The 24,780-nt window shown below is 37.7% G+C and overlaps 1 protein-coding gene across 3 annotated transcripts in view; it reads right to left on the bottom strand.

Annotated features, from left to right (window-relative positions):
* The window catches only part of FSHR (follicle stimulating hormone receptor), a 165,075-nt gene that overhangs the window by 88,058 nt on the left and 52,237 nt on the right, over nt 1–24,780 (bottom strand). For all 3 annotated transcript variants that reach the window (XM_021701174.2, XM_021701175.1, XM_021701176.1), the window contains exon 2: nt 3,283–3,354. In XM_021701174.2, coding sequence (XP_021556849.1) covers nt 3,283–3,354 — 72 coding nt within the window. The remainder of the gene's footprint in view (nt 1–3,282; nt 3,355–24,780) is intronic.

Raw genomic sequence — 24,780 nt, 5'->3', positions numbered from 1 at the left:
TTTGTTAATTAATTGGCTAATTAATTACTTCACCTGTAACTTTTTTTTTTTTTTTGATTCCTCTTTGTGCCAGGCATTGTCCAAAGAACTGGCCATCACATTCTAAATAAATATGATGTCTGATAATGATAATGCTTGAGAAATGGCAATTTCTCCTGCCTGGTGAGAATGTGGGGGTATGCAGTGCATATGGTGGAAATATAAAGGGCTTTGATTTTTGTGCCAGGCACTTAAGACTGAAGGTTATGGCAGTGAGAGTCCCTCCAGTTTCTTCTGCAAGAGAGTTTGAGCAGTGTGGGGCTGGCAGCAGGGAGCTAGGGAGATTGGGGCTGGCATGACAGCCTCACGTAACAGGCTATCTAAGTGTTGATGAGACTTTGAACCTAATAGCAGCGGGAGTGAGAGAAGGGCTGGATTCCAGAGATATTTTTGAGAAAGAGTAAATAGAACTGGAAAGGGACCCGGGTTTAAGGGATAAAAAGTCAAGGGAGATTTTGAATTTTCCTGCTTGGGAGTCTCGGCAGGTGGTAATGCTATTCCCTGGGCAATATGGGAAGGTGAGAAATTTAAGGACAAAGGCAATGAGCTAATCTGGATATATTAAATTTGAGGTACTTGTAGTTTAATTAGGTATAGATGTTTAGGAGTCTTTCCATATCAAAACAAGAATTATAACCTCAAAAGAAAGATTTCTAAGAAAGATGGAAAGAACCATCTATGGAGTAGTCTGGGAGCCTAGCAGAGTGGGCAGGAGGATGTGGTGTCATTGAAGTGAAAAGAGGCAGAAGTGTTAGGAAGAATGGCAGCAATAGTCAATGAGATCAAAAGCTGCATGTAAGTTAAGTACGAAGAACACAAAGTAGAAGTCATGAGATCTGGCAGTTCCATCATTATTGGGGCCTTTTATAGAGTAATTATGTGGTGTTAGGAAATTTGTGGTCCAGTAGCAAGAGGGCTGGCTGAGGAGTGCGTGAAAGGAGAGGACAAGGGGCAGTGAATGCACCTGTTCTTTCACAAGAGTGGGAATGGCAAGAAAGAGGAGAGGGAAAACTTGGCCACATGCGCAGAAAGAATCAAAGGGATTTTATGGTCCATGGAGACAGAGATATTGAAGAGAAAGCCAATACTTAATAAGTTCAGGAAACTGGCTAAAAACTAGATGAAGAACAGAAATACAGGGGATAGATCAGGAAAGGAGATAAGAAAGGAGATGAGAACTCATCTCTGACCAAGAGTAGAAGGTGAGACAATGGATGAAGGGGAGCATAGAGACTGAAGAGTACAGTCTGTTCAGAGTTCAATTCGGTGCCAGGCCTTCTACTATGCAATGTTTTTGAAGCCCTAGGACACACAAAGCATTCAAAAGAAATGAGATCACTTTAATTTTATTTTAGGCATCTCGCTGTGTCAGTATAGGCTGATTAATAAAGACATGCAGTAGAAATGGGCAAGCTGTGTTTGAGGAAGTTGAGGCGTTTTTGAGCCAGCTGCCCTGTCTCTGGGATTACGGCTATATCAGCTCAGCTTAAGGATTTATAATACTATTGGAAGGTCCTGTCTGATGCTGAACACCCAGTGAGGGGTCAGTCATACCTGCTGCATTGAATTTGATTAAGGTGGATTATTTGTGGTGTCTCATATCCCTGCCTTTAGAACAATTTCTATGCAATTATAGGGCTGCTTGGGGACAAGGCATATCGGGTAGTCTAGTTATTTAGTTCATATCAATTCCAGGCAGGGCAATGGCTAACCCGTCCAGGAATACACCTTGAGCAGAAAGCTCTCCAACTCTATCCCTTCCTTGTTTCCCTTGGTGAGCTCTGCTCCAAAGACTGCCCCATCTCCCAATTCCTGTAAGTGTTGAATGTCCTCAAGAGGGTAAACCCTGGAAGACTGCAGATTTTAAACTGGGCTCTCATCCAACTGGGGATCCTTACACTTAGGAATTCGAGATCACATAAGCTATCTCCTTCTTTTAAAACTTCTTCCTTAACCCACCGATGGGGAAACCAAGGCCCCCAGAGATACAGTGATTTAATCAAGGTCACACAGTAAGTTTATATTAAAGCTAGCTCTCCAATCTAGGATTCTGAGCACCTTCCTCTAAGCAGGTGATGTAATTGCTGAGACACATTGCCATTCTCTCTGCTTTATGTTTCCCTCATTAATGGATTTCTTTCTTGCTTCCTCAGACTTCAGCAAGTGTTCTTAAACAGGGGTGAAAGAACCAAGAGGAAAAATGGAATGGCTTTTAAAAAGAGACCTGCATGTAGCCTGGGGGATTGCTTTCTTCTTACAATGAAAAAAATCATTCCCTTCTGTGCAATCCATCTATCTGTTGCTATATTTATTGGTGTTTAAATTCTGGCGGCCACTGTGGTGAAGAACAGATTTTCCCGGCCCTTAAGACCTGGGAGATGGGATCAAGAGCCTTCAAAGAAAGAGTGGGTTATTTTATTTTTTTTTTATTTTTATTTATTTTTTTTTTTTAAAGATTTTATTTATTTATTTGAGACAGAGAGAATGAGAGAGAGAGAGAGAGAGCACATGAGAGGGGGGAGGGTCAGAGGGAGAAGCAGACTCCCTGACGAGCAGGGAGCCTGATGCGGGACTCGATCCCGGGACTCCAGGATCATGACCTGAGCCGAAAGCAGTCGTTTAACCAACTGAGCCACCCAGGCACCCAAGAGTGGGTTATTTTAAACATGGAGGAATTTATTCTGCTTTTTACTACTGTGCCTCATTTTGAGAAAAGCCTGTTTGGGGAGACCCCTACATTAAACTAGTTCAGTAAGGAGTGAATGTTTGCATTAGCAGATGGGTCTTCTCTTTTCAAAGGAAATCTCCTTCAGTGCTGTAAGCTTCCCTAATGATTTTAAATGTTGATATATCAATTAACACTTGCCAGCATGGCATGGGAAAGAGAAGTCTCTAGAATCTCAAACACAAATGTTAGGCCCTGCTGTTAATGAAAAATTAATCAGAAATAATAAACAATATCCCTGAAAAAGAATGGGTATCAGCAGAGAAAATTGGCTTTGGTTTATAAAAATTCGGCTCACAGGTACTTTGGAGCAACACCTTAGAGAAGAAAAAGTGAGGATAGCTTAGATTGACTTTATGCTCATCTCAACAGCCACACTCTGAAAGAGTCCCCATTACGAGGAAAGAAAATGGGAGGAGGTTCAGAAGGTTCTCTGGCTTCTAAGCACAGAGCATCACACTGGATGTGATGTGAGGCCCACCCTGGTTGAGGCACCCACAGCATTGTCAGGTACATACATTTTCTCCAGGTCCCCAAATCCAGAAAATGCTCCTTTAGGGATGACTCGAAGCTTGGTGAGGACAAACCTCCTGAAAAGAGAGTGGACATAAGATATCACAACCTCTCACTGATCCATAATTGACTGCCTAACCTGTACTGGCAGTCAACAGCCAACATGTACTAAGTGTAGTCATTTAGTAGTGGTAGCAATTGCTTTTACATGATCTCTCTCCATCCTTACCACAAAGTGGTGATCCTCATTTTACATAAGAGGAAACAGGTTTAGTGAAGTTTACAGATTTGCCCAGGGTCACTCAGGTGATGGGTGATGGGTGACAGAGTTGGAATATGAACCCTCTCATCAGTACTCCATGTTGTGTCCTGTAGCCTTCTGGGAGGTCCCTTCTTTTTCTCTACACCAACCCGCAAAACCTCTTCCCTTATTGTCATTCTTAGCTGACCTTGCTTCCTATTTCAAGGAGAAAATGAACCCAGTAGAAGAGAACTTGCTCATGCTCTCACATGGCTTTCAGCCATTAAGCCATCTGCACCCTGCCTCCCTCTTGTTACCAAGGGTGACCAGGACTCTGGACCTGGCTGAGAACAGCTCCTCCAATCCACATCAGACCTCTCCTCCTCTCTTCTAGTAGAGGTAACGACTATAGCAATTTCCCCCTTTCTTGTGTACATTTTATTCACCTATTTTTGCTTCTCTAACTGGATCCTGCCCATCAGTTTACAAAAATACCATAATTTATTTCATCAAAAAAAACTCTACTCTTAATCTCAGTCACCTTCAGTTTTTGCCATTTTCTTCTGCTTGAAATATTTGTCTAATCCTACCCCAAAGTTTCTTCCAATGGCTCCTTATCTCAGTCAGGAAAAACCCACATTGTATACAGCGATGTACAGGACCCTCCAGGATCTTCCTGCTGTCCCTTTCCATGGATCCTCTACCCTCCATTTTGACAGTTTTCCCCTTTGCTTATCTTGTTCTTATTGCAGTACTCTCTTGCTAGTTCTTGGACATGCCAGATTCCTTCTTGCCTGTGTTTCTGCATTTGCAGTTCTCTCTGCCTTGAGCACTCCTCTCTCGGATAGCCTCATGGCTTCCTCCTCCAGCCTGCTGTTTGCTCAAATGTCACTTGCTTAGTGATGCTTTTTCTAACCATCCTATTTAAAACGACAATGTCCTCTACTTAGCCTCTGGCCCCCTTTCCTGCTCAGATTTTTCTTCACAGCACTTCTGACATGTTATATATTATATTTATTCATCTATTTATGTATTCACGTATTTATTTATCTCTAACCTGTAACTAGAATACAAACTCTGTGAGGACAGGAATTTTTGTATAATTTGTCTGCTACGGTATACCAGATGCCCTGGAACATTGACTGGTATGTAACAAGTATTCAAAAATTTTTTCTTAAATGGGTGTTAATCAGTCTGAGAGTTCTAAGCTTGAGGAATTACAAGCGACCCTTTTGGAATCTCTATAACAGGAATACTCTTCCTTCCTTTGGCTTTCTCTTGCTTTGTAACTGATACATATGTACTCCTCCCCCCACAGCCTCTCCCCTCCCAACCTTAAATCTTTCCTTCCACAAGGTGGTGTGTCAGCAGAAAGTAAATAATGAAACACTGAGGATTTGGATAGTTGAGTAAACCTTAACTGCTTCAGTTTCCTACTACTTACTGGTGTGAGTTAAAGTCCTGTTGCAGATAAAGTTATTCAGGCAAGCAGTTCTTTAACTTTGTTTGCCTTTGGCTGTCATGTGGGCCAGTTCTATGGGGAAGAAGCAGGAGAGAGAATCTTAAGTGCTGTTTTTGCTCTGGAGGAGTTTATATATGTGGGACGGTAAAGCAAGAAACCTTGGAATCACCAGAAAACAGTTGATGTAAAAACTATAAATGTTATGCAAATATTGAAGTGAGAAAGATCCCAAAGTACATAAATATATAAAAGGAAGGTGGGAAGAAGTGGGTGAATTTGAGCCTGGGTCTTAAAACCATCAGGTCATACTAAAAGCATAGTCTATATGAAACCATTTAAATAAAAAGGGATCTAAATTAGGATTGCGAGCAATCTATCTGCAAGAGTGTCAACTTCTAGAACTCCCATCTGAAAAGAATCAAGGTTAAGGTACTCATTTAATCTTAGTTAACATAGAAAAGTTCCTTTTGTTCCTATTTATCACAAGACAGAAGAATGATGAAAACAAACTAGAAAAAGCAAATAATAAGTCAACTAGATAGTGTTTTTTGATTCAACCCTAGTAGCAGACACATTATCTAAAATTTCCAACACCTCTACCTGTACTGTTTCAAACTTATTAACATAATTAAATCTTTTTTTTGAAGATTAAAAGTCTTGACTTCCATTTCCTGAAATGTTATAAACTAGATAACCTGAAGATATTTCCACTAAAAATCACCCAGAAGTCTTCTATAAATCATAACAAATACACTTTTAATTGCATAGCTGAGCTTATAAGAAAGTATGAGAAATCCCCAGGGGCCCAAAGTAAAGCCACTGAATACCAGATGGAACCCTGAATGGTGTATGCAAACAGAAATTGAAGAGGGTAAACTGAAGCTAAAGTATTCAGGGTGGAAGTCAGTTTCTGGACTTGGTAACCAAGCACTTTGTGTTTTGATGCTATGGTGTTGGGTGAGTTGAGATATAGAAGATGAAATGCGAAGATTTATTTCTGTATGCTATCTCATGCATTCTAGGAAAAAAAAGGTGCAGAAAATGGAAGACAGGCAATTTTTAATGAAATGATGTCTGGAAATTTTCCATAACTTATAAAAGACATCAATCCTCAGATTTAGAAATCTCAAGTCCTAGGAAGGGAAACAAAAATAAATAAACAAACAAAAATAAATGCCAGATACCTGTGAATTAAAACTGTGGAACCAAAAAAGAAACTATTTTAAGATATATTATCTTCAAAGAAAAATAATTAGAAAACTTTGTAAAAAATCTTCAAAATTATTAGAGAAAATAACTGCCAGTTTAGAATCCTATATCCAGAAATAAGCATTCAAATGTGAGGGTTAAATAAAGACCCTTTTAGACAAATTTAATTAGCCATTAGTGAAATTTTAGCAAAGGAATTCCTTCAGAGAAATAAAATTTAATCTAGTAGGAAGGCACAAAAAACATAAGAATAGTGAACAGGAAAATTAGTGTGCCTTATTGAATAGGTGAATTTTCATAATGTTTGGAAAACTTACCTATTCAATAAAGAACACTGGAAAAAATACTGACCAAGAACTAGGTCACAAAGTAAATTGGTGTAGAATAAATAATTTTGTTTAACATACTGCATGTAAATTACTCAAAAATCAGTTATGAGAGATAATAATTAACAGCCCCCACCCCCATAACACATGTACAAACATCTAGAAAGTCAAAACTAAAACCAAAACAAAAAACCCACTCTTTTAAGTCACACATGGGTCAAAGAAGAAACTACATCATAATTAGTTGTTTGGAATTGAACTGTAGTGAAGATACAACATGAAACTGACGGGATGCAGTTAAACCACCACATACAGAGAAATTAATAGCTTTAAATTATTATACCCAAAAAGGAAACAAGATGGAAAATTCACAAGCTACATTTCCAACACAGGAAACTAGTGAAGGAACAACAGAACGGTGGAAACAGAACTATAAAGTCAATATTTACTGCATTTCTGGCCAGAACTTTACGTACAAACTTAATAAGAAAATTGGGGAAATGAGGGACTGTTGATAGAGATATTTTGAGAAGATAAACGCTCAGCTAGACTTTACAACTTGATGTATAGATACAGTTTAAGTTTAATCTATACTAACTTGTTTCACTTATTATAAGGTTAAGTTTCTTCATTAGTTTATTGTTAACATGGGTAAGGAGCTTTCTTAGAATATTGAAAGGTTTATTAGAATAGTTTCAAGAATTTTGACTTAACAACTTTAACACTAAAAATGACTGTTTTCGAAAAGTATATTTATCTGAATGTTTCTTGAAGGAGACCATTTATCACTTAAAGTTGCAAAGTCTACTTACATGTTTATTTTAACCAGCAACTTTCTGATAATTGATTCATTATGATTTTATTGAACTAGCTCTAATTAACTAATAAAGTTGTGTTCAGATTTCCTTTAAATCAGGAATATTGGTTAAGGCATTATTTTTGGTGAATTTTCATTTTAGAAATAAAAAAATAAATGAGAATCTAACAGATTAAAACACATTTCAAAGTTTAACACTGCCTTGAGAGAAGAAACCTAAAGAGAATAGAGGAAAAATAATAAAGATAAGAGTAGAAATTAAAGATTATAATAGAGAAGATCAGTAAAATAAAAAGCTATTTTTTAAGAAAGATCAATAGAATAAAAAATCTGTTCACTTCAACCAAGAAAAAAAAAAAACAAAAAAAATGAGTCATGAAAAATGATGCTTAAGGTGTTAGTTTTTGTTTTGGATGTATTGTTGACACAATGCTGCATTAGTTTCAGGTGTACAACATAGTGATTCAACAACTCTCTATGTTCTGCTACACACACCACAAATGTAGTTTCCATCTGTCACCATAAAACACTATTACAGTACCACTGACTATATTCTCTATGTTGTACCTTTCCTCCCCATGGCTTAAGCATTCCATAATTGGAAGCCTGTATCTCTTATTCTCCTTTACTCATTTTTCCCCCCCCCCCCCCCACTCCCTTCCCCTCTGGCAACCATCAGTTTGTTCTCTGTATTTATGGGTCTGTTTGTACTTTTTTGTTCATTTGTTTTGTTTTTTAGATTCCACATATAAGTGAAATTATATGGTATTTGTCTTTCTCTGACTTTAGTGTAATACTCTCTAGGTCCATCCATGTTGTCACAGATGGCAAAAGTCATATCATTTTTTATGGCTGAATAATACTCCATTGTGTCTGTGCATGTGTGTGATGTGTGTATGTGAATTCATGCATACACACACATATATACACACATATACCTCCATACTGTTTTCCACAGTGGCTGTACCAGTTTACATTCTCACCAACAGGGCACAAGGGTTCCTTTTCCTCCACATCCTCCCCAACACTTGTTACTGCTAGTCTTTTTGATTCTAGCCGTTCGGACAGGTGTGAGGTGGTATATCATTATGGTTTTGATTTGCATTTCCCTGATGCTTAGTGATGCTGAGCATCTTTTTATGTGTTTGCTGATCATCTATATGTCTTTGGAAAAGAGTCTATTCATATCCTATGCCCATTTTTTAATTTGATTATTTGGTTTTTGATATTGAGTTATCTAAGTTTTTAAATATATTTTGGATATTAACTCCTTATTGGGTATATCATTTGCCAATATCTCCCACTTACTAGGTTGCCTTTTCATTTTGTTGATGGTTTCTTTCAGATAAGCAGGCTTTAAATTAGCCCTAGGAACCATTTTAAAACATTAAATTTGTAAAATCAGACAATATGGATAATTTTCCTAGAGATAAACACTTACCAAAATTGATTAATGAAGATATAGAAAAACTGAATAGACCTAAAACTGTTAGTAAATTGGGTTGGTAGTTTAAAAACCTATCCACCCAAAAATAAGGTCAGCATCATATGATTTTAGAAGTAAATTATGCCCTTTTAGAATAATAGAAAATATCAATCTTATACAAACTATTCCAGAAACTAGCAAAGAGGGAATGCTCTCCAACCCATTTTATGTGGCTAGTATAACATCAGTAATAATACCAGACAGGGACAATAAAAGAGTGGCAAGATTAGGCCAATCTCACTTATTAATGTAAATGGAAAAAGCTGAAATAATATAGTGACAATATGTACTCAAGAGAGGCTAAACAATATATTGTTGCCAGTTTGAGTTTGTCCTAGAATTCAAGGGTTGCTAAATATTAGAAAACTCTCTTAAGATTTCCACACTGAGAAGTTAGAAGAGGCATAGAAAATATTTAATAAAAGTTTACTCGGGGGCACCTGGGTGGCTCAGTCATTAAGCGGCTGCCTTCGGCTCAGGTCATGATCCCAGACTCCTGGGATGAGGTCCGCATCGAGCTCCCTGCTGGGCTGGAAGCCTGCTTCTCCCTCTCCCACTCCCCCTGCTTGTGTTCCCTCTCTCGCTGTGTCTGTCTCTCTCTGTAAAATCAATCAATCAATCTTTAAAAAAAAGTTTACTCAGGTAAAAACTTTTTGACAAACAAGGAAAGGGAGGAATATTCCCAGTCTGTAAGGGGTAAAAACCTATCAAACACTGCAATAAATATCACATTCAATGGTGAAATATTAGATATATTCCTTTTAAATTTAGGAATGAGGCAAGGATGTTTGCCAATACCTCTTCCATTCATTATTGTGCTAGATATACTAGCCTAGACAGTAAGAGAAGAAAAAAAAAGATAACGGTATTGTTGATGAAAAATTGTCATTATCTATAGGTAACATTATTGTCTACATGAACAAAGAACTCTTCTTGAATCTAACAGATCAGTAGTAGAACTAGTAAGAAAGACTAGTAAGGTAGCTGGCAGTATAATTAGTGCACAAAAATAATTTGTATGCTTATTTCAAAGTATATCAATTATAATGGCCATAAAACTTACACAATAAAAGGAATCTAAAAAAAAAAAAGAGACAGGGTTATATGGAGAATAATCAAATACTTAACTGAAAAACATTTTAAAAAACCATGGGAAAAAAAAACCCTAATCAAACAGAAATGCCACATTTATAAATGGGATGTCTCAATATTGTGAAAGTATCAGTTTCAATCCACATTAATATGTAAATTAAATGTAGGACACATCTGGGGTGCAATAGTTTTGTTGTTTTGGTGTATGTGTATGGAAATTGACTAGCTGATTAACAGTCCCATGGAAGAACAAGTTTCAAAGAATTGCCAGAACAGTTTTGAAGGTGTAAAACAAGATTGGGGGAATTGGCATGCCGGGCAACATAATTTTTAGAAAGCTAAGGTGATTAAGATGCTGTGGTATTGACAGGGATTAGGAAATACGCCAGTGGGAGAGAATAAAGAGCACAGAAATAGATCATAAGCAAAAGGAAATGGCAAATGAAAGAGTAGCATTAAAAATTAGTGGAGGAAAATGTGGATTAATCAACAAGGGTGCTGAAACTTGATTATCTTTGTAGAAAAAGACAGCACTTTTGCTTATTACCATATTAAAATCTCAATTCCAGGTTTACTAAAGATCTAAATGGGAAAAGTCAAAAGTTTAAACTTTTAAATGAGATATAACATTCTGTTCAGAATACTTTTTTTTCCAAAACACTTTTATTTTTATTTATTATTTTATGTGGGGTTTGAACTCACAACCCTGAGATCAAGACCTGAGCCAAGATCAAGAGTCAGATGCTTAACTGAGTAAGCCACCCAGGTGTCCCCTGTTCAGAATACTTTTAAAAAGGACACAAAAAAACTACACACCAAAATTGAAAAGTTGATACATTTGACTATATTAAACTTAATATTTCTGTTAAAGATACATAAATTGAGAAGATAAGCTATAGACTGGGGAAAGATATCTGTAACACATAAAACTAACAAAGTGTTAGCATCCAGAATATGAAGAACTTTACAAAATAATAAAAATAAAATAAATAAAAACATTGTCAAAAGATATGAACAGGCAATTTCTATAAGAGGAAATGCCAACAACAAATAAACATGAAAAGATGCTCAACTTCATTAGTAATCAGGAAAATGCAAATTTAAACAATAATGAGATACAATTACACATCATCATATTGGCAAACATTAAAAGGAAAACTTCACAATAACACTGCTGGTGAGGCAGTGGAAAAAACAGGACATTTTCTACACTCTTGATGGAAGGGTAATTTACTACAAGTACTTTGAGTAACCATTGGCAATATGTGTTAAAGTCAAAGATAGAAATGCCTTTGAACTCAGCTATTCCATGTCTCTCTGCCATATGCATACCTGGAGATAGGTAAAAGATTAATTATTGCAACATAATTTATAATAGCAAAAAACTGGAAATGAATGCCCATGAACAAAAGAATGAATAAATATTAATAAAGTGTTGTATATTGACACAGTGCCAAATGATAAAGCAGTAAAAAGAAATGAACTGACTAGAGCTGCATGCAGCAATCAGGGTAAATCTCCAAAGTGTAATGTTGAGAGAAAAAGTTGGTGCCATATATATACAATATGTACAGTAGGTGATTTTTTATAAAGGTTAACGTGCAAATTAAAACAATATATTTTTGCATATGAATCATATCTTTTTATTCTGTATTTTTGGAATTTTGACATCTTGGGGTTTTGCTGACTCTGGAGGGCCTACTCCTACCAGCGCTAGCAAATTCCTTAGTTGGCAAACAACTGGCCTTTGAGTGTGCCTTTCATATGCAAACCAACCAATCCAGAGTCTTTAGGGCCAACCACCGCCTTCCAAGAGCCCTTACGCTCGCTCTGAGCCCCCGCCCTCATAACCCCAGAGCAGCCTCTACACCCGGAGTTCTTGGAAATTATTTAAAGTAGATGATCCTAAACCTGCTTACCCTGTTTTATCAGTTCCTTCCTTCCGTGGAAGCCACAATAAAAGCTCTGGCCATGTTTTCCCCCTCCCGGTGCTTCCCCTTGTGCCCCTCCATAGTGTGGACTCTGTGAGTGTAACAGAGTATCTTTTCAGTATCATTTATTTTTATTTTTTAAAAGATTTTATTTATTCATTTGGCAGAGAGCACAAGCAAGGGGAGCGGCAGGCAGAGGGAGAGGGAGAAGCAGACTCCCCGCTGAGCAGGGGAGAGCAGCGAGGGGTGCTGGATCCCAGGACTCTGGGATCATGACCTGAACAGAAGGCAGAGGCTTAACAGACTGAGCCACCCAGGTGCCCCTCAATATCATTTATGTCCTGGTCTGTTGGCCTCACCATTCCTGAATAATAATAAAACCTGTATTTTAAAACATGTTTAGAGATACATATATATTTTGATAACTATATAAAAGGAAACTTATGAGAATGATCAACACCATAATAAGCACATATTACCTCTGTGACAAGAGGAAAAGGAGCGGGACACAGCCACATCTAAAATATTTTATATTTTTTAAAAAGATCTGAACAATATGACCAAATGCTAAGATTCAGCAAAGCTGAGTGTTTTGTGAGTGTTGATTAATTATTCTCTATACTTCATACTTGAAATATTTCATAATTTTTCAAGATTGAAATTCTCACCAGGCCATATCCAAAGCATCATTTATTTGTTTTTAAACAGAGGGAGCAATTTGAAAGTATCATCATATTGTTCTTGTCAGATGGCACCTTTCCTCTGTAAGGGGGCATAAAGTGTCTGAATGATTTCTGTAAAAAAAATGCACAATTCATCAAAATGGCTCTGAAAAGAAAATTTTCTTCACTATTTTGCAGGTTATTTAATGTCTCTTCTGTGATAAATGGAGTGGGTGGGATTTACTTTTTTTCTTCCCTGAAATTGGGAAGCTTTAGGATTCCCTTGAACTCTGTCTCTGTTAGAAGCAATTCATATCTTGGGCAGCCCATTCACCCTTGGCCAAATTTAATTTCCCTTTTTGGCTTAAAGGAGAATGGTTTAAAAGATCCTAAAAAAGCTTTCTGGCAGCCTGGAAAACAGCCAGTATTCTTTTCGAGAAAGCTGCCTTTTTATGATGGCCCAAGTGTAAATGACACTGGGCTCTGTGTTCTTTGAATTTCACACAAGTTTAAAAATTAAAGTGAGAACAGCTTGGCAAAGGATATACAAAAAGAAATTGATCATCTTCCTGACCTCAAAATGCCAAGAGTTTTTGAGCTTCACACTCTTTAGATCAAACTCTTACCCTAATTAAATTTCTGGAAATGTGTTCAGGAAAACTATCCAAAGAGGTGGATTGAACCAAATGAGCAAATCATCCGGAAAAAATAGACTTTAAATAACTTGATTTGGCTGTTTACCATGATCCAGCAGAAGACTACACCACTGTCCAAATCATGTGTGCATCTAATTGGTTACATTTTTCATTTTGTTACACATGGGTCTTGAAGCCACTGGGGCAGGAAATAGCAGGAAGGAAGAGGTGGGAAGGTAGGAAGGGGTAGTTTCCATATCATTTGGCTTTAAATTACTTCGTTTTTCTAGAGCCTCTTCATGTTTTGGCATGAATCTTAACTGCCTAGATTTGAGGTGCTCTGTCACTGTAAATACAGAGAAATGGGTTGAGCTCACATTAGCCCTTCACCCACCTTCAGGCATTGTAAGCATATGCCAAGGATTCATTGGGGGTTGCAAAGTCTCCCATGAGGATTTCTTGGGATAGAAGTGTCCGTGTTCTTTGTGTCCCTCTTTCATGGTGTAGAGGGTGTGCTTGTCCTTCATCTTAAGCCAAATGTGGAAAGTAATAGAACCAGTTAAGGGTGCTGACATGCATTTCCTGCAATTTGGGGAGTTAGAAAGAATGGAACACGATTCAAGGCTGACCTCTAAAGGTAGGAAGTATCCAGCTGCTTTAGGAGAGAGCTGTAGTTTTATAGACAAAGGTGTGGTTTCTCATGAGCCAGACCTAGAGCTAGCAGAAGGGAGCTGACTGCACACCCTGAGGAAGATGGACTTGCCTGAGTAGTGAACTGATCTAAAAAGAGAGCGCCAAGTGTGGGCTTCGGGAAGCCGGTGGGAGGAGGAATTATTCTTGCGACGATGGAGGCCTCCAGCGTGAGGGATGGAGAGGAGCCCATGTGAGCTCCAGTGAGAATAAGAATTGACATTTGAATATCAGCCACCACCAGGGGGTCCCAAAGCCAGATGGCCCCTGCAGCATCAGAGTAGGATCCAGTTCCTTTCCCTCCAGTTTCCCTCCCTCTTAGGCCGCACCCTCCTAGCAGGTGAAGCTGGAAAGAGTGGCAACTGCAGAAGAAGGGAAATAAGGAGGAAAGAGGAAACTCTTCCTTCCTCAGTTGGGGGTTTCTGGTCTGAAGCAGTCCATAGAATGATAGTGGACTTTCATTTCATTTATGAGGCTGGAACATCTATGATGCCTGCCCCAAATTTCATCTGTGGTGAGGAAAAATGAGTCAGCAGAGTGGTTTTGTCTGGCCGTGGTAGTGAAGAAGAAAGTTACTTTCTGGTTGGGCCCTACTGAATCCGTCTTGGTAGATAGGATTTCTGAATTGGTGAAAACTTTTCCCAAGTCATCCTGTGTAATGCTTCATTTGTGAGAGAAAAAGTGATAGGACTTAAATAGGGCAAGGAATGGAAAGCCTTGGAGAACATTCTTATTCCTACTTCCTGTCCTTACCTAGCTCTTATTACATGGGCTGATGATGGGCAATTTAGGACAGAGTGGGTAATTTGGCTCTCCCTTCTGGCAGTTTATGGTAGCCAAGAAACATTTCTGGCTCTGGGGCCCAGCCATAGTAATTGTCTACATAATACCAGAATGGCTGGCTACAAGATGGGAGATCCCGTTGTCTTCAGTTTCCCTAGACCATCTATTCAATTAAACTTTCAGATAATCTCTCTGGTGTAGACCCTGCCACGTGCCATTGTGTCAACTCATGATGCATGATATTTTCTTTAGGAGAGAAAGTTTATGTTTACAAGATAGACACTCAGGAGGCAGGCATCACTCCAAACCCAGCTCCAGTGACACCTCCCTGTCCCCTGAGTCTGTCTGATTTTCCCTCAACAACCTTTCCGGAGTGGTGATTCTTCACTTTTATCATCTTCTGGTGAACAGGGCTTTCTTTTTTTTTTTTTTAAAGATTTTTATTTATTTATTTGACAGAGAGAGAGATAGCGAGAGCAGGAACACAAGCAGGGGGAGTGGGAGAGGGAGAAGCAGGCTCCCTGCCGAGCAGGGAGCCCGATGTGGGACTCTATCCCAGGACCCTGGGATCATGACCTGAGCCGAAGGCAGACGCTTAACGACTGAGCCACCCAGACGCCCTGAACAGGGCTTTCTAACAGCTATTTTGAATCTGCTTTCCTTTTATTTCCATTTGTGTCCTCTTATCTCAACATCTGTGCTGGGCTGATAAAAGGGACGTAGGTGCTACTGTTAACTATATATCACTGCTGACTTTATCTCCTCCTCTGTACAACCTTTACGTCAAGGTTGTGGAGACATTTTTTCTGGCTCCCCCTTCCCTTGTCTGCATTGAGTGCTTATGGAATTACTTTCTATACCACATTTTATCACTTGTTCACTTGCATCTTCTTACCAGAATCTGATACCTGATTTATAGCCCATTTATATGAAAGCTCAGGATGAGGAAGCAACATGGTGAAGAGAAGAGATCATTAGGGTAAAATTTAGAAGTCTGGGCTCTATTCTGGCTCTGCTACAGGTATGTAAATGATTGGGAAAGGTCAAATCCCTCTGTAAAGTGAGGGGGTTGGACTGGTTGATCTCTAAGGCCCTATAAGATAAATTTTACAGTGTGGTTATGTAGTGGAATCTTCAAGCGGTCTCCTGTTTCAGTCATATTCTGTTTTAAAGCAAAAGAGATAATTTTATGTTAAGCGCTCAACGTGGAATAAAGCCCGTCCTAGGGAGTTACTGAATAATTGCTAGCCCTCCTTTTTCTCTAGTCAAGGTCAAAATCACTTTGAGCTTACCCTTTCCTTCTCATCCCTCTGCCACCACCCAGGCCAGACCATCCTCCCTTCCACGCCTAATGTCTGCAACCTTGGCTGTGACCGAAGAGCAGGTTGTCCTCCTCTGTTCTCTGCTGTCCAATCTGTCTCATCTACCATGACCAAAATACTCCTCCTAAACACTACTTGCCATGATACTCTGCTACTGAAAAGTAAGACAAAACAAAAGAAACAAAATAACAAAAATTAAAAACACACAAATGCCCTTCAATTGCTTGACATTGCCTCTAGGAATCAACTAATTTGTCATCCGTTTGAGGCATTCCACTATCTGCCTCCATTTCCTTTTCAGTGAAATGTTCTATTTCCTGCAGGTAAACTCAGATCTAGCCATGCCCTCACCATTAGTAAATGGCCATGTTGTATTTTTACTAAAACCCTATGAGGCTATGTCCTACCTCTCTAAGTATATGGAATGGTTCTATAGAACAGGAACTATGCCACTTGTCTCTATTCTAAAGAGCCTAGTGAGAGCTTTGAGTATTTCAGGTATTAATACGTATTGGTAGATTGGGGAGTGATGTTTACACTGCCAAGAGTTTTAAGTTTGGAGGCATTTGAGCATCACCTACTCTGAATAACGTGATATTTGCCCTTTGGAATTATTCCAGCCATATCCATCAGATTTGTTCAAAACAACACCTAGAGCATACGTGAGTGATGAGAAGGAATCTAGCTTTCTAAGAATTTACTTAAAAGACATTTGGTGAAGAATATATAAAGGATTTCTCAGGATGTTGTAGAACAGTTGGTAAAAACTTCAAATTATTGGCCCATGAATGGAATCTAGCTCAAGACATGCTCTGTTTACCCCACACAGTATTTTAAAGAAATTTGAATTGGTTGCCAGCACTTCAGATTGTGAAAGTTCATCTAAAATTGCAGATTTATGGCTTCTCTTAAAGATTAAGAAGATCTCGCAATCCTGGGCTGCTTTCCCACATAATGACAATTGGCTACAATTACGTGATGGTTGATGCTTAGACATAGCACAAGTTACTGGTTGGCTAAACTCCTTCCTGGTCTAGTTTTGTGTCCTGTGCCTTAAGACTTTGAGTTTGGGATTTCTGGTACCTGAAAAACTATTCTCAATGGGCTTGAACTCTTTAGAACCTGGAGGTTTTCATCCTTGGAGGCATATTAGAATCACATAGGGAAATTTTGACATAATACAAATTCCTAAACCTCACCTTTGTGGAGGAGGGGAGAGGCACAGTCAGGCATTCTTATTTTAAAAGCCCCCCAAGTTATTCTCACGCATGGTTAAAGATTGGGGACACCTGCTTTCGAGGGAGGACACAAAGCAGCAACTGCAGCAAGTTGCTCTGATGAGTAGTTGGGGAGTTGGCAACCACCTGTGGGCATGATGGGAACGGTTTTTAGAAACCTGCTTTTATCCCAAATCCCCCTCCCTTCAGTATAAAGTTGAGGCATAATCTAAGGGGTTCCATATAATCCAGGAACTCTTTATAATCTAAATTGACACATCATCATGATCCATTGGGATAATAGCACAAATAGGATATGTGCACCTTCTTTTGGAGACTTCCTTCTTTGGTCAATGCAACTTAAGTTTTTGGTATTGGGACTGGATCAGGGTGGAGATTTGGTGCAATGAATGAGAGTAATGCATATCACAGTAAAGGAGGAGAGTATTGAATGGGATTGAGATAAGCCAGAGGGGGGATTCCAATGTAAAGAAGGACCAAAGGCAGATCTTGAAATTCAGAGAGTATCTATTTGTTCTTTTGACAAATATTTATCATGTTCCTGTTTGTATGTCTGACACTGTTGTAGGCTCTTATGACATTATGGTAAAAAAGGACAAAGTGTTTGCCCTAATGAGTTTATAGTCCAGCCAGGAAAATAAGGAATAGGAAATGATTAGAAAAAAGGTACAGTCATGGGACAATTGCTTGAAATGAAAGGAAGGTCAGTTATGTATAAATTCACAGGATAAAGGAGAAACGTTACTTTAGAAATTACATGCATACCTATGCATAAGTAGATGGGGGGCAGGGAAGGAAGAGGGCGAGACAGACACAGACCTATGTACAATTACTCCTTTACAAATTATTTATTGATCATCTATGTGACACACATTATGGTTTTAGGGAAAACAATGGTAGGGAAAACAGAACATTTTCTGTTCTACCAATGTTAATTCTATTGTAAGAGATACATATGTAATCTACTAATTATATTGCAGTTTGTGTGGTGATGACTGGTCATATTTAGCGCTTGCTGTGAGGCACTATGCCAACTATTTCATTTGCATTATCCAATATCCTCAAAACCACCTTAAAAAGTGATTATACTTGCATCTACTTATAGATGAAGGCATGAGTTAAGAGTAGTTTAGTAACTTGATCAAGCACATAGCTAGTAGGTGGCAAACTAGATTGTTGAATTCAAGTCTGGTCCCCAAAGACCATGCTCACTCATTCTCTATTGACATACAAAGTTATATTTCAGGTGTATAGCATACCAAATCTACAGTTCTCTATATTACTCAGTGGTCACCCTGACAAGTGTAGTCCCCACCTGTCACCATACAATATTATTGCAATATTATTGACTGTACTTTTCATCTCTGTGACTTATTTATTTTATGACTGGAAGTTTGTACCTCTTACTCACTTTAACTTATTCTGCCCATCCCCCGCCCCACCTCTCCTCTGGCAACCATCACTTCTCTGTATTTAGGAGTCTGTTTTTATTTCATTATTATTTTTCTTAGCTTCCACATATAAGTAAAATCATATAGTATTTGTCTTTGTCTGACTTCTTTCAGTTAGCATAATGCCCTCTAGGTCCATACCCTCTTGCTCCATGGCAAAATCTCATTCCTTATCAGGGCTGAGTTATAGTCCATTGTGTATTTATACCACATCTTCTTTATCCGCTCATCTATTGATGGACACTTGGGATGCTTCCATAATTTAGCTGTTGTAAATAATGCTGCAATAAACATAAGGGTGCATATATCTTTTCAAATTAGTGCCTTTCTTTCCTTTGGGTAAATACTTAGTAGTGGAATTGTGGGATTGTATGCTGTTTCTATTTTTTATTTTTTGAGAAACTTCTATACTGTGTTCCACAGTGGCTGCACCAATTTACATTCTTGCCAACAGTACTTGAGGGTTCCTGTTTCTCTACATTCTTGCCAACACTTGTTCCTTGTTGTCATTTTGATTTTAGCCATTCTGACAGGTGTAAAGTGATATCTCATTGTGGTTTTGATTTGCATTTCCCAGATGATTAGTGATACTGAGCATCTTTTCATGTGTCTGCCGGCCATCTGTATGTCTTCTTTGGAAAGAACTATTCAGGTTACCTGCCTATTTTTAAATTGTATTATTTGGAGCTTTTTGGTGTTGAGTTCCAGGAGTTCCTTATATATTTTTTGATATTAGCCCCTTACTGGATATGTCATTTGCAAATATCTTGTTCCATTTCCAGTACGTTGCTTTTTCATTTTGTTGATGGTTTCCTTTGCTGTGCAAAGCTTTTTATTTTGGTATAGTCCCTGTAATTTATTTTTGCTTTTGTTTCCTTTGAGGAGACATATCCATAAACAGGGTGCTAAGATTAATGTCTAAGAGATTACTGTCCGTGTTTTCCTTTAAGAGTTTTATGGCTTCAAACCTCTCATTTAGGTCTTTAATCCATTTTGAGTCTATTTTTGTGTATGGTGTAAGGAAGTGGTCCAGTTTCATTTTTTTTTTTTTTGCACGTAGTTGTCCAGATTTCCTAGCACCATTTATTGAAAAAACTGTCTTTTCCCCACTGTATATTCTTGCCTCCTTTGTCATAGATGAACTGATCATATATTCATGAGTTTATTTCTGGGCTTTCTGTCCTGCTGATCTATGTGTCTTCTGTGCCAGTACTTCAGTTGTTCCTTGTTAAAATTGCTTTAGCTATTGGGGTCTTTTGTGGTTCCATGCAAATTTGGGGATTATTTGTTCTAGTTCAGTAAAAGATGCTGTCGGTATTTTGATAGGGATTGTATTGAATCCCTAGTTTGCTTTGGGAAGTATGGACATATTAACAATATTCTTTCAATTTATGAGAATGGTATATTTTTCCAGTTGTGTCATTTTCAACTTCTTTCATCAGTGTCTTACAGTTTTCAGAGCACAAGTCTTTCACCACCTTGGTTAAACTTATTCCTGGGTATTTTATTCTTTTTGTTGCAATTGTAAGTGGGATTGCTCTCTTAATTTCCCTTTCTGCTACTTTGTTATTAGTGTATAGAAATACAAAAGATTTCTATATATTAACTGTGTATCCTTCCACTTTACTGAATTCATTTATTCTAATAGTTTTTTGGTGGTGTCTTCAGAGTTTTCTAAATATAGTATCATGTCATCAGCAAATAGTGACAGTTTTACTTCTTCCTTACCAATTTGGATGCTTTTTATTTCTTGTCTGATTGCTGCAGCTAGGACTTCCAGTACTATGTTGAATAAAAATGGTGAGAATGGATATCCTTGTCTTATTCCCATCTTAGAGGAATTTAGTTTTAGAGAAATTTTAGTTTTTCACCATTGAGTATGATGTCAGGTGTAGGTTTTTCATATATGGCCTTTATTATGTTGAAGGATGTTCCCTCTAAACTGACTTTGTTGAGAGTTTTCATTATGACTAGATGTTATATATTGTCAAATATTTTTTCTGCATGTATTGAGATGATCATATGGTTTTATGCTTCTTCTTGTTAATGTGATATATTACATTGATTTGCAAGTATTAAACCACACTTTCATCCCCAGGGTAAATCCCACTTGATTATGGTGAAAGATTTAGTTGATCATTGAATGATTGTTGAATGATTATTGACTTAGGTTTCTAAATATTTCATTGAGGTTTTTTGCGTTCATGTTCATTCAAGATACTGGCCTATAGTTTGCTTTTTTTTTTTGTAGTGTCTTTGTCTGGCTTTAGTATCAGGGTTTTGCTGGTAGAGCTGGTAAGGTTTTAATGAGGGCATGAGTTTTAAAGTGGGACCAGTGAGAGCAAAACAGGTCTGGGGCTTAGATATTTCTCTAAAAAGCAGTAAAAGCAGTAAATGAATTCAAAGTGGGGAGATTGTGCTGGGAATAAGGGACAAACACAAGCCTCAGAAAAGTGAAAGGAGAGCTTTTACCACAAATTTCTCTGACGGCCAGCCTTACTGAATTAATTCAGAATTGGGTTTTTGTTACTCTAGATTCTGGATTTTGCTCTGGATACAATTCACAGTTGCCCTTACTCTGTCAAAGTGAATAAACAGAATGCTACTTTAATGACTCACTCGGGTCTCAGCATCTGATAACATGGCAAATATATTTTGCCTCTAAAGCAGTTCTTTTGGTCTCCTTGGCTAATGTCAACCTGACTTAACTGTGATTTTTATTGACAACATTTAGCTCAAGATGCAATAATGAAAGGTGACTGTCACATAAAGGTCAGTTTGGGGCTACTTCTGCTCAGCGATGAGGATTAACTAGGGATAAACTTCCTTCTGGAATCCATAGGCTCTGACTGACTGTGACAATCACTGAGAATGAAATCACAGGAACACCATGAGAAAAGCTGATCACTGCTCCACGAACCAAAGGTAAATTTAAGTCTTTTGTAATGCACTTTAAGTCAATTTCCATTTTCTATTTAGAAGTTTCACACATTTAATCAGAAAGCATATGCGTTGAATAATTATCTTTTACTGACTGTGTAGAGTGCAAATGTCGAATGTTCAAACGAACTCCGTTAGAGACAAATGCATAAAACTATTTAAAATAGATTCAGAGAAAAGCAAACAAGACAGTGCTCAGAAGGTAACCCTGTATCCAATCACTCCTAAGATAATAAATGTTATTTGTTATAGAATTTTGAGGAATGATTTGTTTTGTCTTTAAGGCAATAACCTGAGAGCTCTACCTAATCCTTAAGAGTAACATGAATTTTGACAGAGGGAGAGATTTTACGAAAAATTTAATTTCCTCTGGGGGGGGGGGGTGGTGAGAAGAAAGCATTATTTAGCATTATTTCTTTTGAATATGGATCAGAGATCTTATCCGAAATCAAGAAATACCTCTTCTTTGCATCAGAAGAATATAAAGTAATACTAAGTACACTTTATGTTTCTCTAGATACTGCTAGCTTAGAGCTGATCCTGGATGAATAGTTCACATGTTGTAAAAGAAGCAAAATGTTATTTGTCTATAATACTTAACTGGTAGAAATAAATAGCAACGGTCAATAGAAACACAAGGACTTTTTCCTTCAATAAAAAACACTGAACTCTACAAATGATAATTTCTGGAATGCCCTCACAAAGCAACAGCTTTGCAACAGTGATATAATAGTATTGATACTTTGCATTTAACAAAGAGGCTCTGTCTCCAATTTCCAGAACACAGGTATATTTCATGTTACTCTAAGATTAAAATCTGTATCCTGACATTTGACATTTTCTATTTTGAAAACACCCATTGATCTAAGAAATAAATGTTTCAGTTAAACAGGATATTTGCACTAACTGAAGACCAAAACTTGGTGTTGAGGAGCCAGGTCTCTGCTGGTGGGATGCAGATCCACACAGCCCCCACCAGACTTTGCTAGTTCTGAACTGTGCAACAGACACGATTCTAGCTAGGGGGAGACACTGACCACTGGAAAGGGGGTTAGCCTTCCTTAAGAAAAACAAGGAGTGGGGGCAGTGAATTAACATATATTGAGGACTCAGTAGGTACAGCCATTGCTCAAGGCTGTTCGCCACATGACATTCTCACTTTGAGTTCTCACTGCAGTGTAACAAAGGAGCTCTTTTTTTAAAACTAACATGCCGTGCAAGTGAGTGAGTGTGTGTGTGTGTGTGTGTACACAATTCTATGCGTGGATCTATGTAAAAACCGCCCTCCACCCCAAATCAGGATATAGAACTGTTCCATCACCAAAAATTCCCTCTGCTGGTCCTTTGAAGTCACTTATGACTTCCTGCACCCCCACTTCTAAACCCTGGTAACCACTGATCTGTGTTCTGCTGTTACATTTTTGCTTTTCTAAAATGTCATATAAATGGCATCGTATAGTACAGAATCTTTTGAGAGTGGCTTTGTTTAGTCAGAATAGTTCATCTGATATTCCTTTATTTTGCTGTGTAGGTCAGCTGTACTTTTTATCTCTGAGTAATATTTCATTGTAGGAATATACCACAGTTTACTTACCTACTGAAGGGCATTTGAATTGTTTCCATTTCTGGATAAAGAATAGAGCTACTATAAACACAAATGTGCAGGGTTTTCTTTTCTAGGATAAATACCTAGGAGTGAAATTGCTGGATTACATGGCAAATATAAATTTAACTGTATGAGAAACTACCAAACTGTTTTCCAGAGCAGCTTTACTATTTTGTATTCTCACTAGCTGCATATGAGAGTTCCGAGTACACTGGAGCCTTGGAAGCACTTGGTAGTATCAGTTTTATTTTGTTTTTAGCTGTACCAATAAACATGCAGTTTTATCATATTGAGGTTTATTTATTTCCTTATTGGCCGCTGCTGTTGAGCATCTCTTCATGTGCTTATTGGTCATTGGTATACCTTCTTTGGTGAAATGTTTGTTCAAATCTTTACCCAACCTTTTTGTTGTTTTCTTTCTGTGGAGTTCTGAGATTTTAAAAAGATATCATGAATTCCTGCTGTTTCTTAGGTACATAGCTTAGAAATATTTTCTCCCAATCTTTCATTCTCTTGACTTACAGAGTTTTTAATTTTGATGAAGTCCAATTGATTGTTTCTTTTATGGATAGTGCTTAATGTCATGTCTGAAACCTCTTTGCTTAACTTCAGGTCATAGAGATTTTCTTCAATATTTTCTTCTAGGAATTTTATAGTTCTTTGTTTTGCATTTAGATTTAGGATTTATTTTGGGTTTGGGGTTAATTTCTGTATAAGATGTAAAGTTCAGGTCAAGGTGTGTTTTGTTTTGTTTTGCATATGCTCTAACTTGTGCCACTGAGTTAAGTTTGCACTTTTGTCAGAAATCACATTGTATGGGTCTCTTCCTGGACTCTGTTACATTGATCTGTGTGTCTGTGTCTTTGACAATGCCATATTTTCTTGATTAGGTTTTATAGTAAGTCATGAAATTGGGTAATGTGATTTCTCTGACTTTATACTTTTTCAAAATTGTTTTGGCTGTTTTAATTTCTTTGCCTTTCCATATAAATTTTAGAATCAGCTCATCTGTATCTACAAAAAATACTTCTGGGATTTTGATTGGAATTGTGTTAACTTACAGATCAATTTGGGGGAAACTGACATCTTGATTGCATGACATTTTCCAATTATAAACACAACGGAGTATATGTCTCCATTTATTTAGACCATCTTTGATTTCTTTCATCAGCATTTCATGGCTTTCAAGATACAGATTGTGAATCTATTTTATTAGGTTAATACCTAAGTATTTCAATTTTTTTAAGTATTTGTAAATGGTATTGGATTTTATTTTTGGTTTCTAGTTGTTCATTGTTAATTTAGAAGTAAAAATAATTTCTACTTGTTGACTTTGCATCCTGCGACTTAGCTAAACTCACTGATTAGTTCTAGAATCATTTTTCTTGAAATTTCATGGATTGGATATATATACAATTGTCATCTATTAACAAGTACAGTTTTTTTTTAAGATTTTATTTGTCAGAGAGAGAGAGCGAGAGCCTGAGAGAGCACAAGCAGGGGGGAGTGGCAGGCAGAGAGAGCCTGATGTGGGACTTGATCACAGGATTCTGGGATCATGACCTGAGCTGAAGGCAGATGCTTAACTGACTGAGCCACCCAGGCATCTCAT

This window comes from Neomonachus schauinslandi, chromosome 10, assembly GCF_002201575.2.
Source record: "Neomonachus schauinslandi chromosome 10, ASM220157v2, whole genome shotgun sequence".
Classification (NCBI taxonomy): Eukaryota; Metazoa; Chordata; class Mammalia; order Carnivora; family Phocidae; genus Neomonachus; species Neomonachus schauinslandi.
This window is presented reverse-complemented; position numbering and strand designations above follow the sequence as displayed.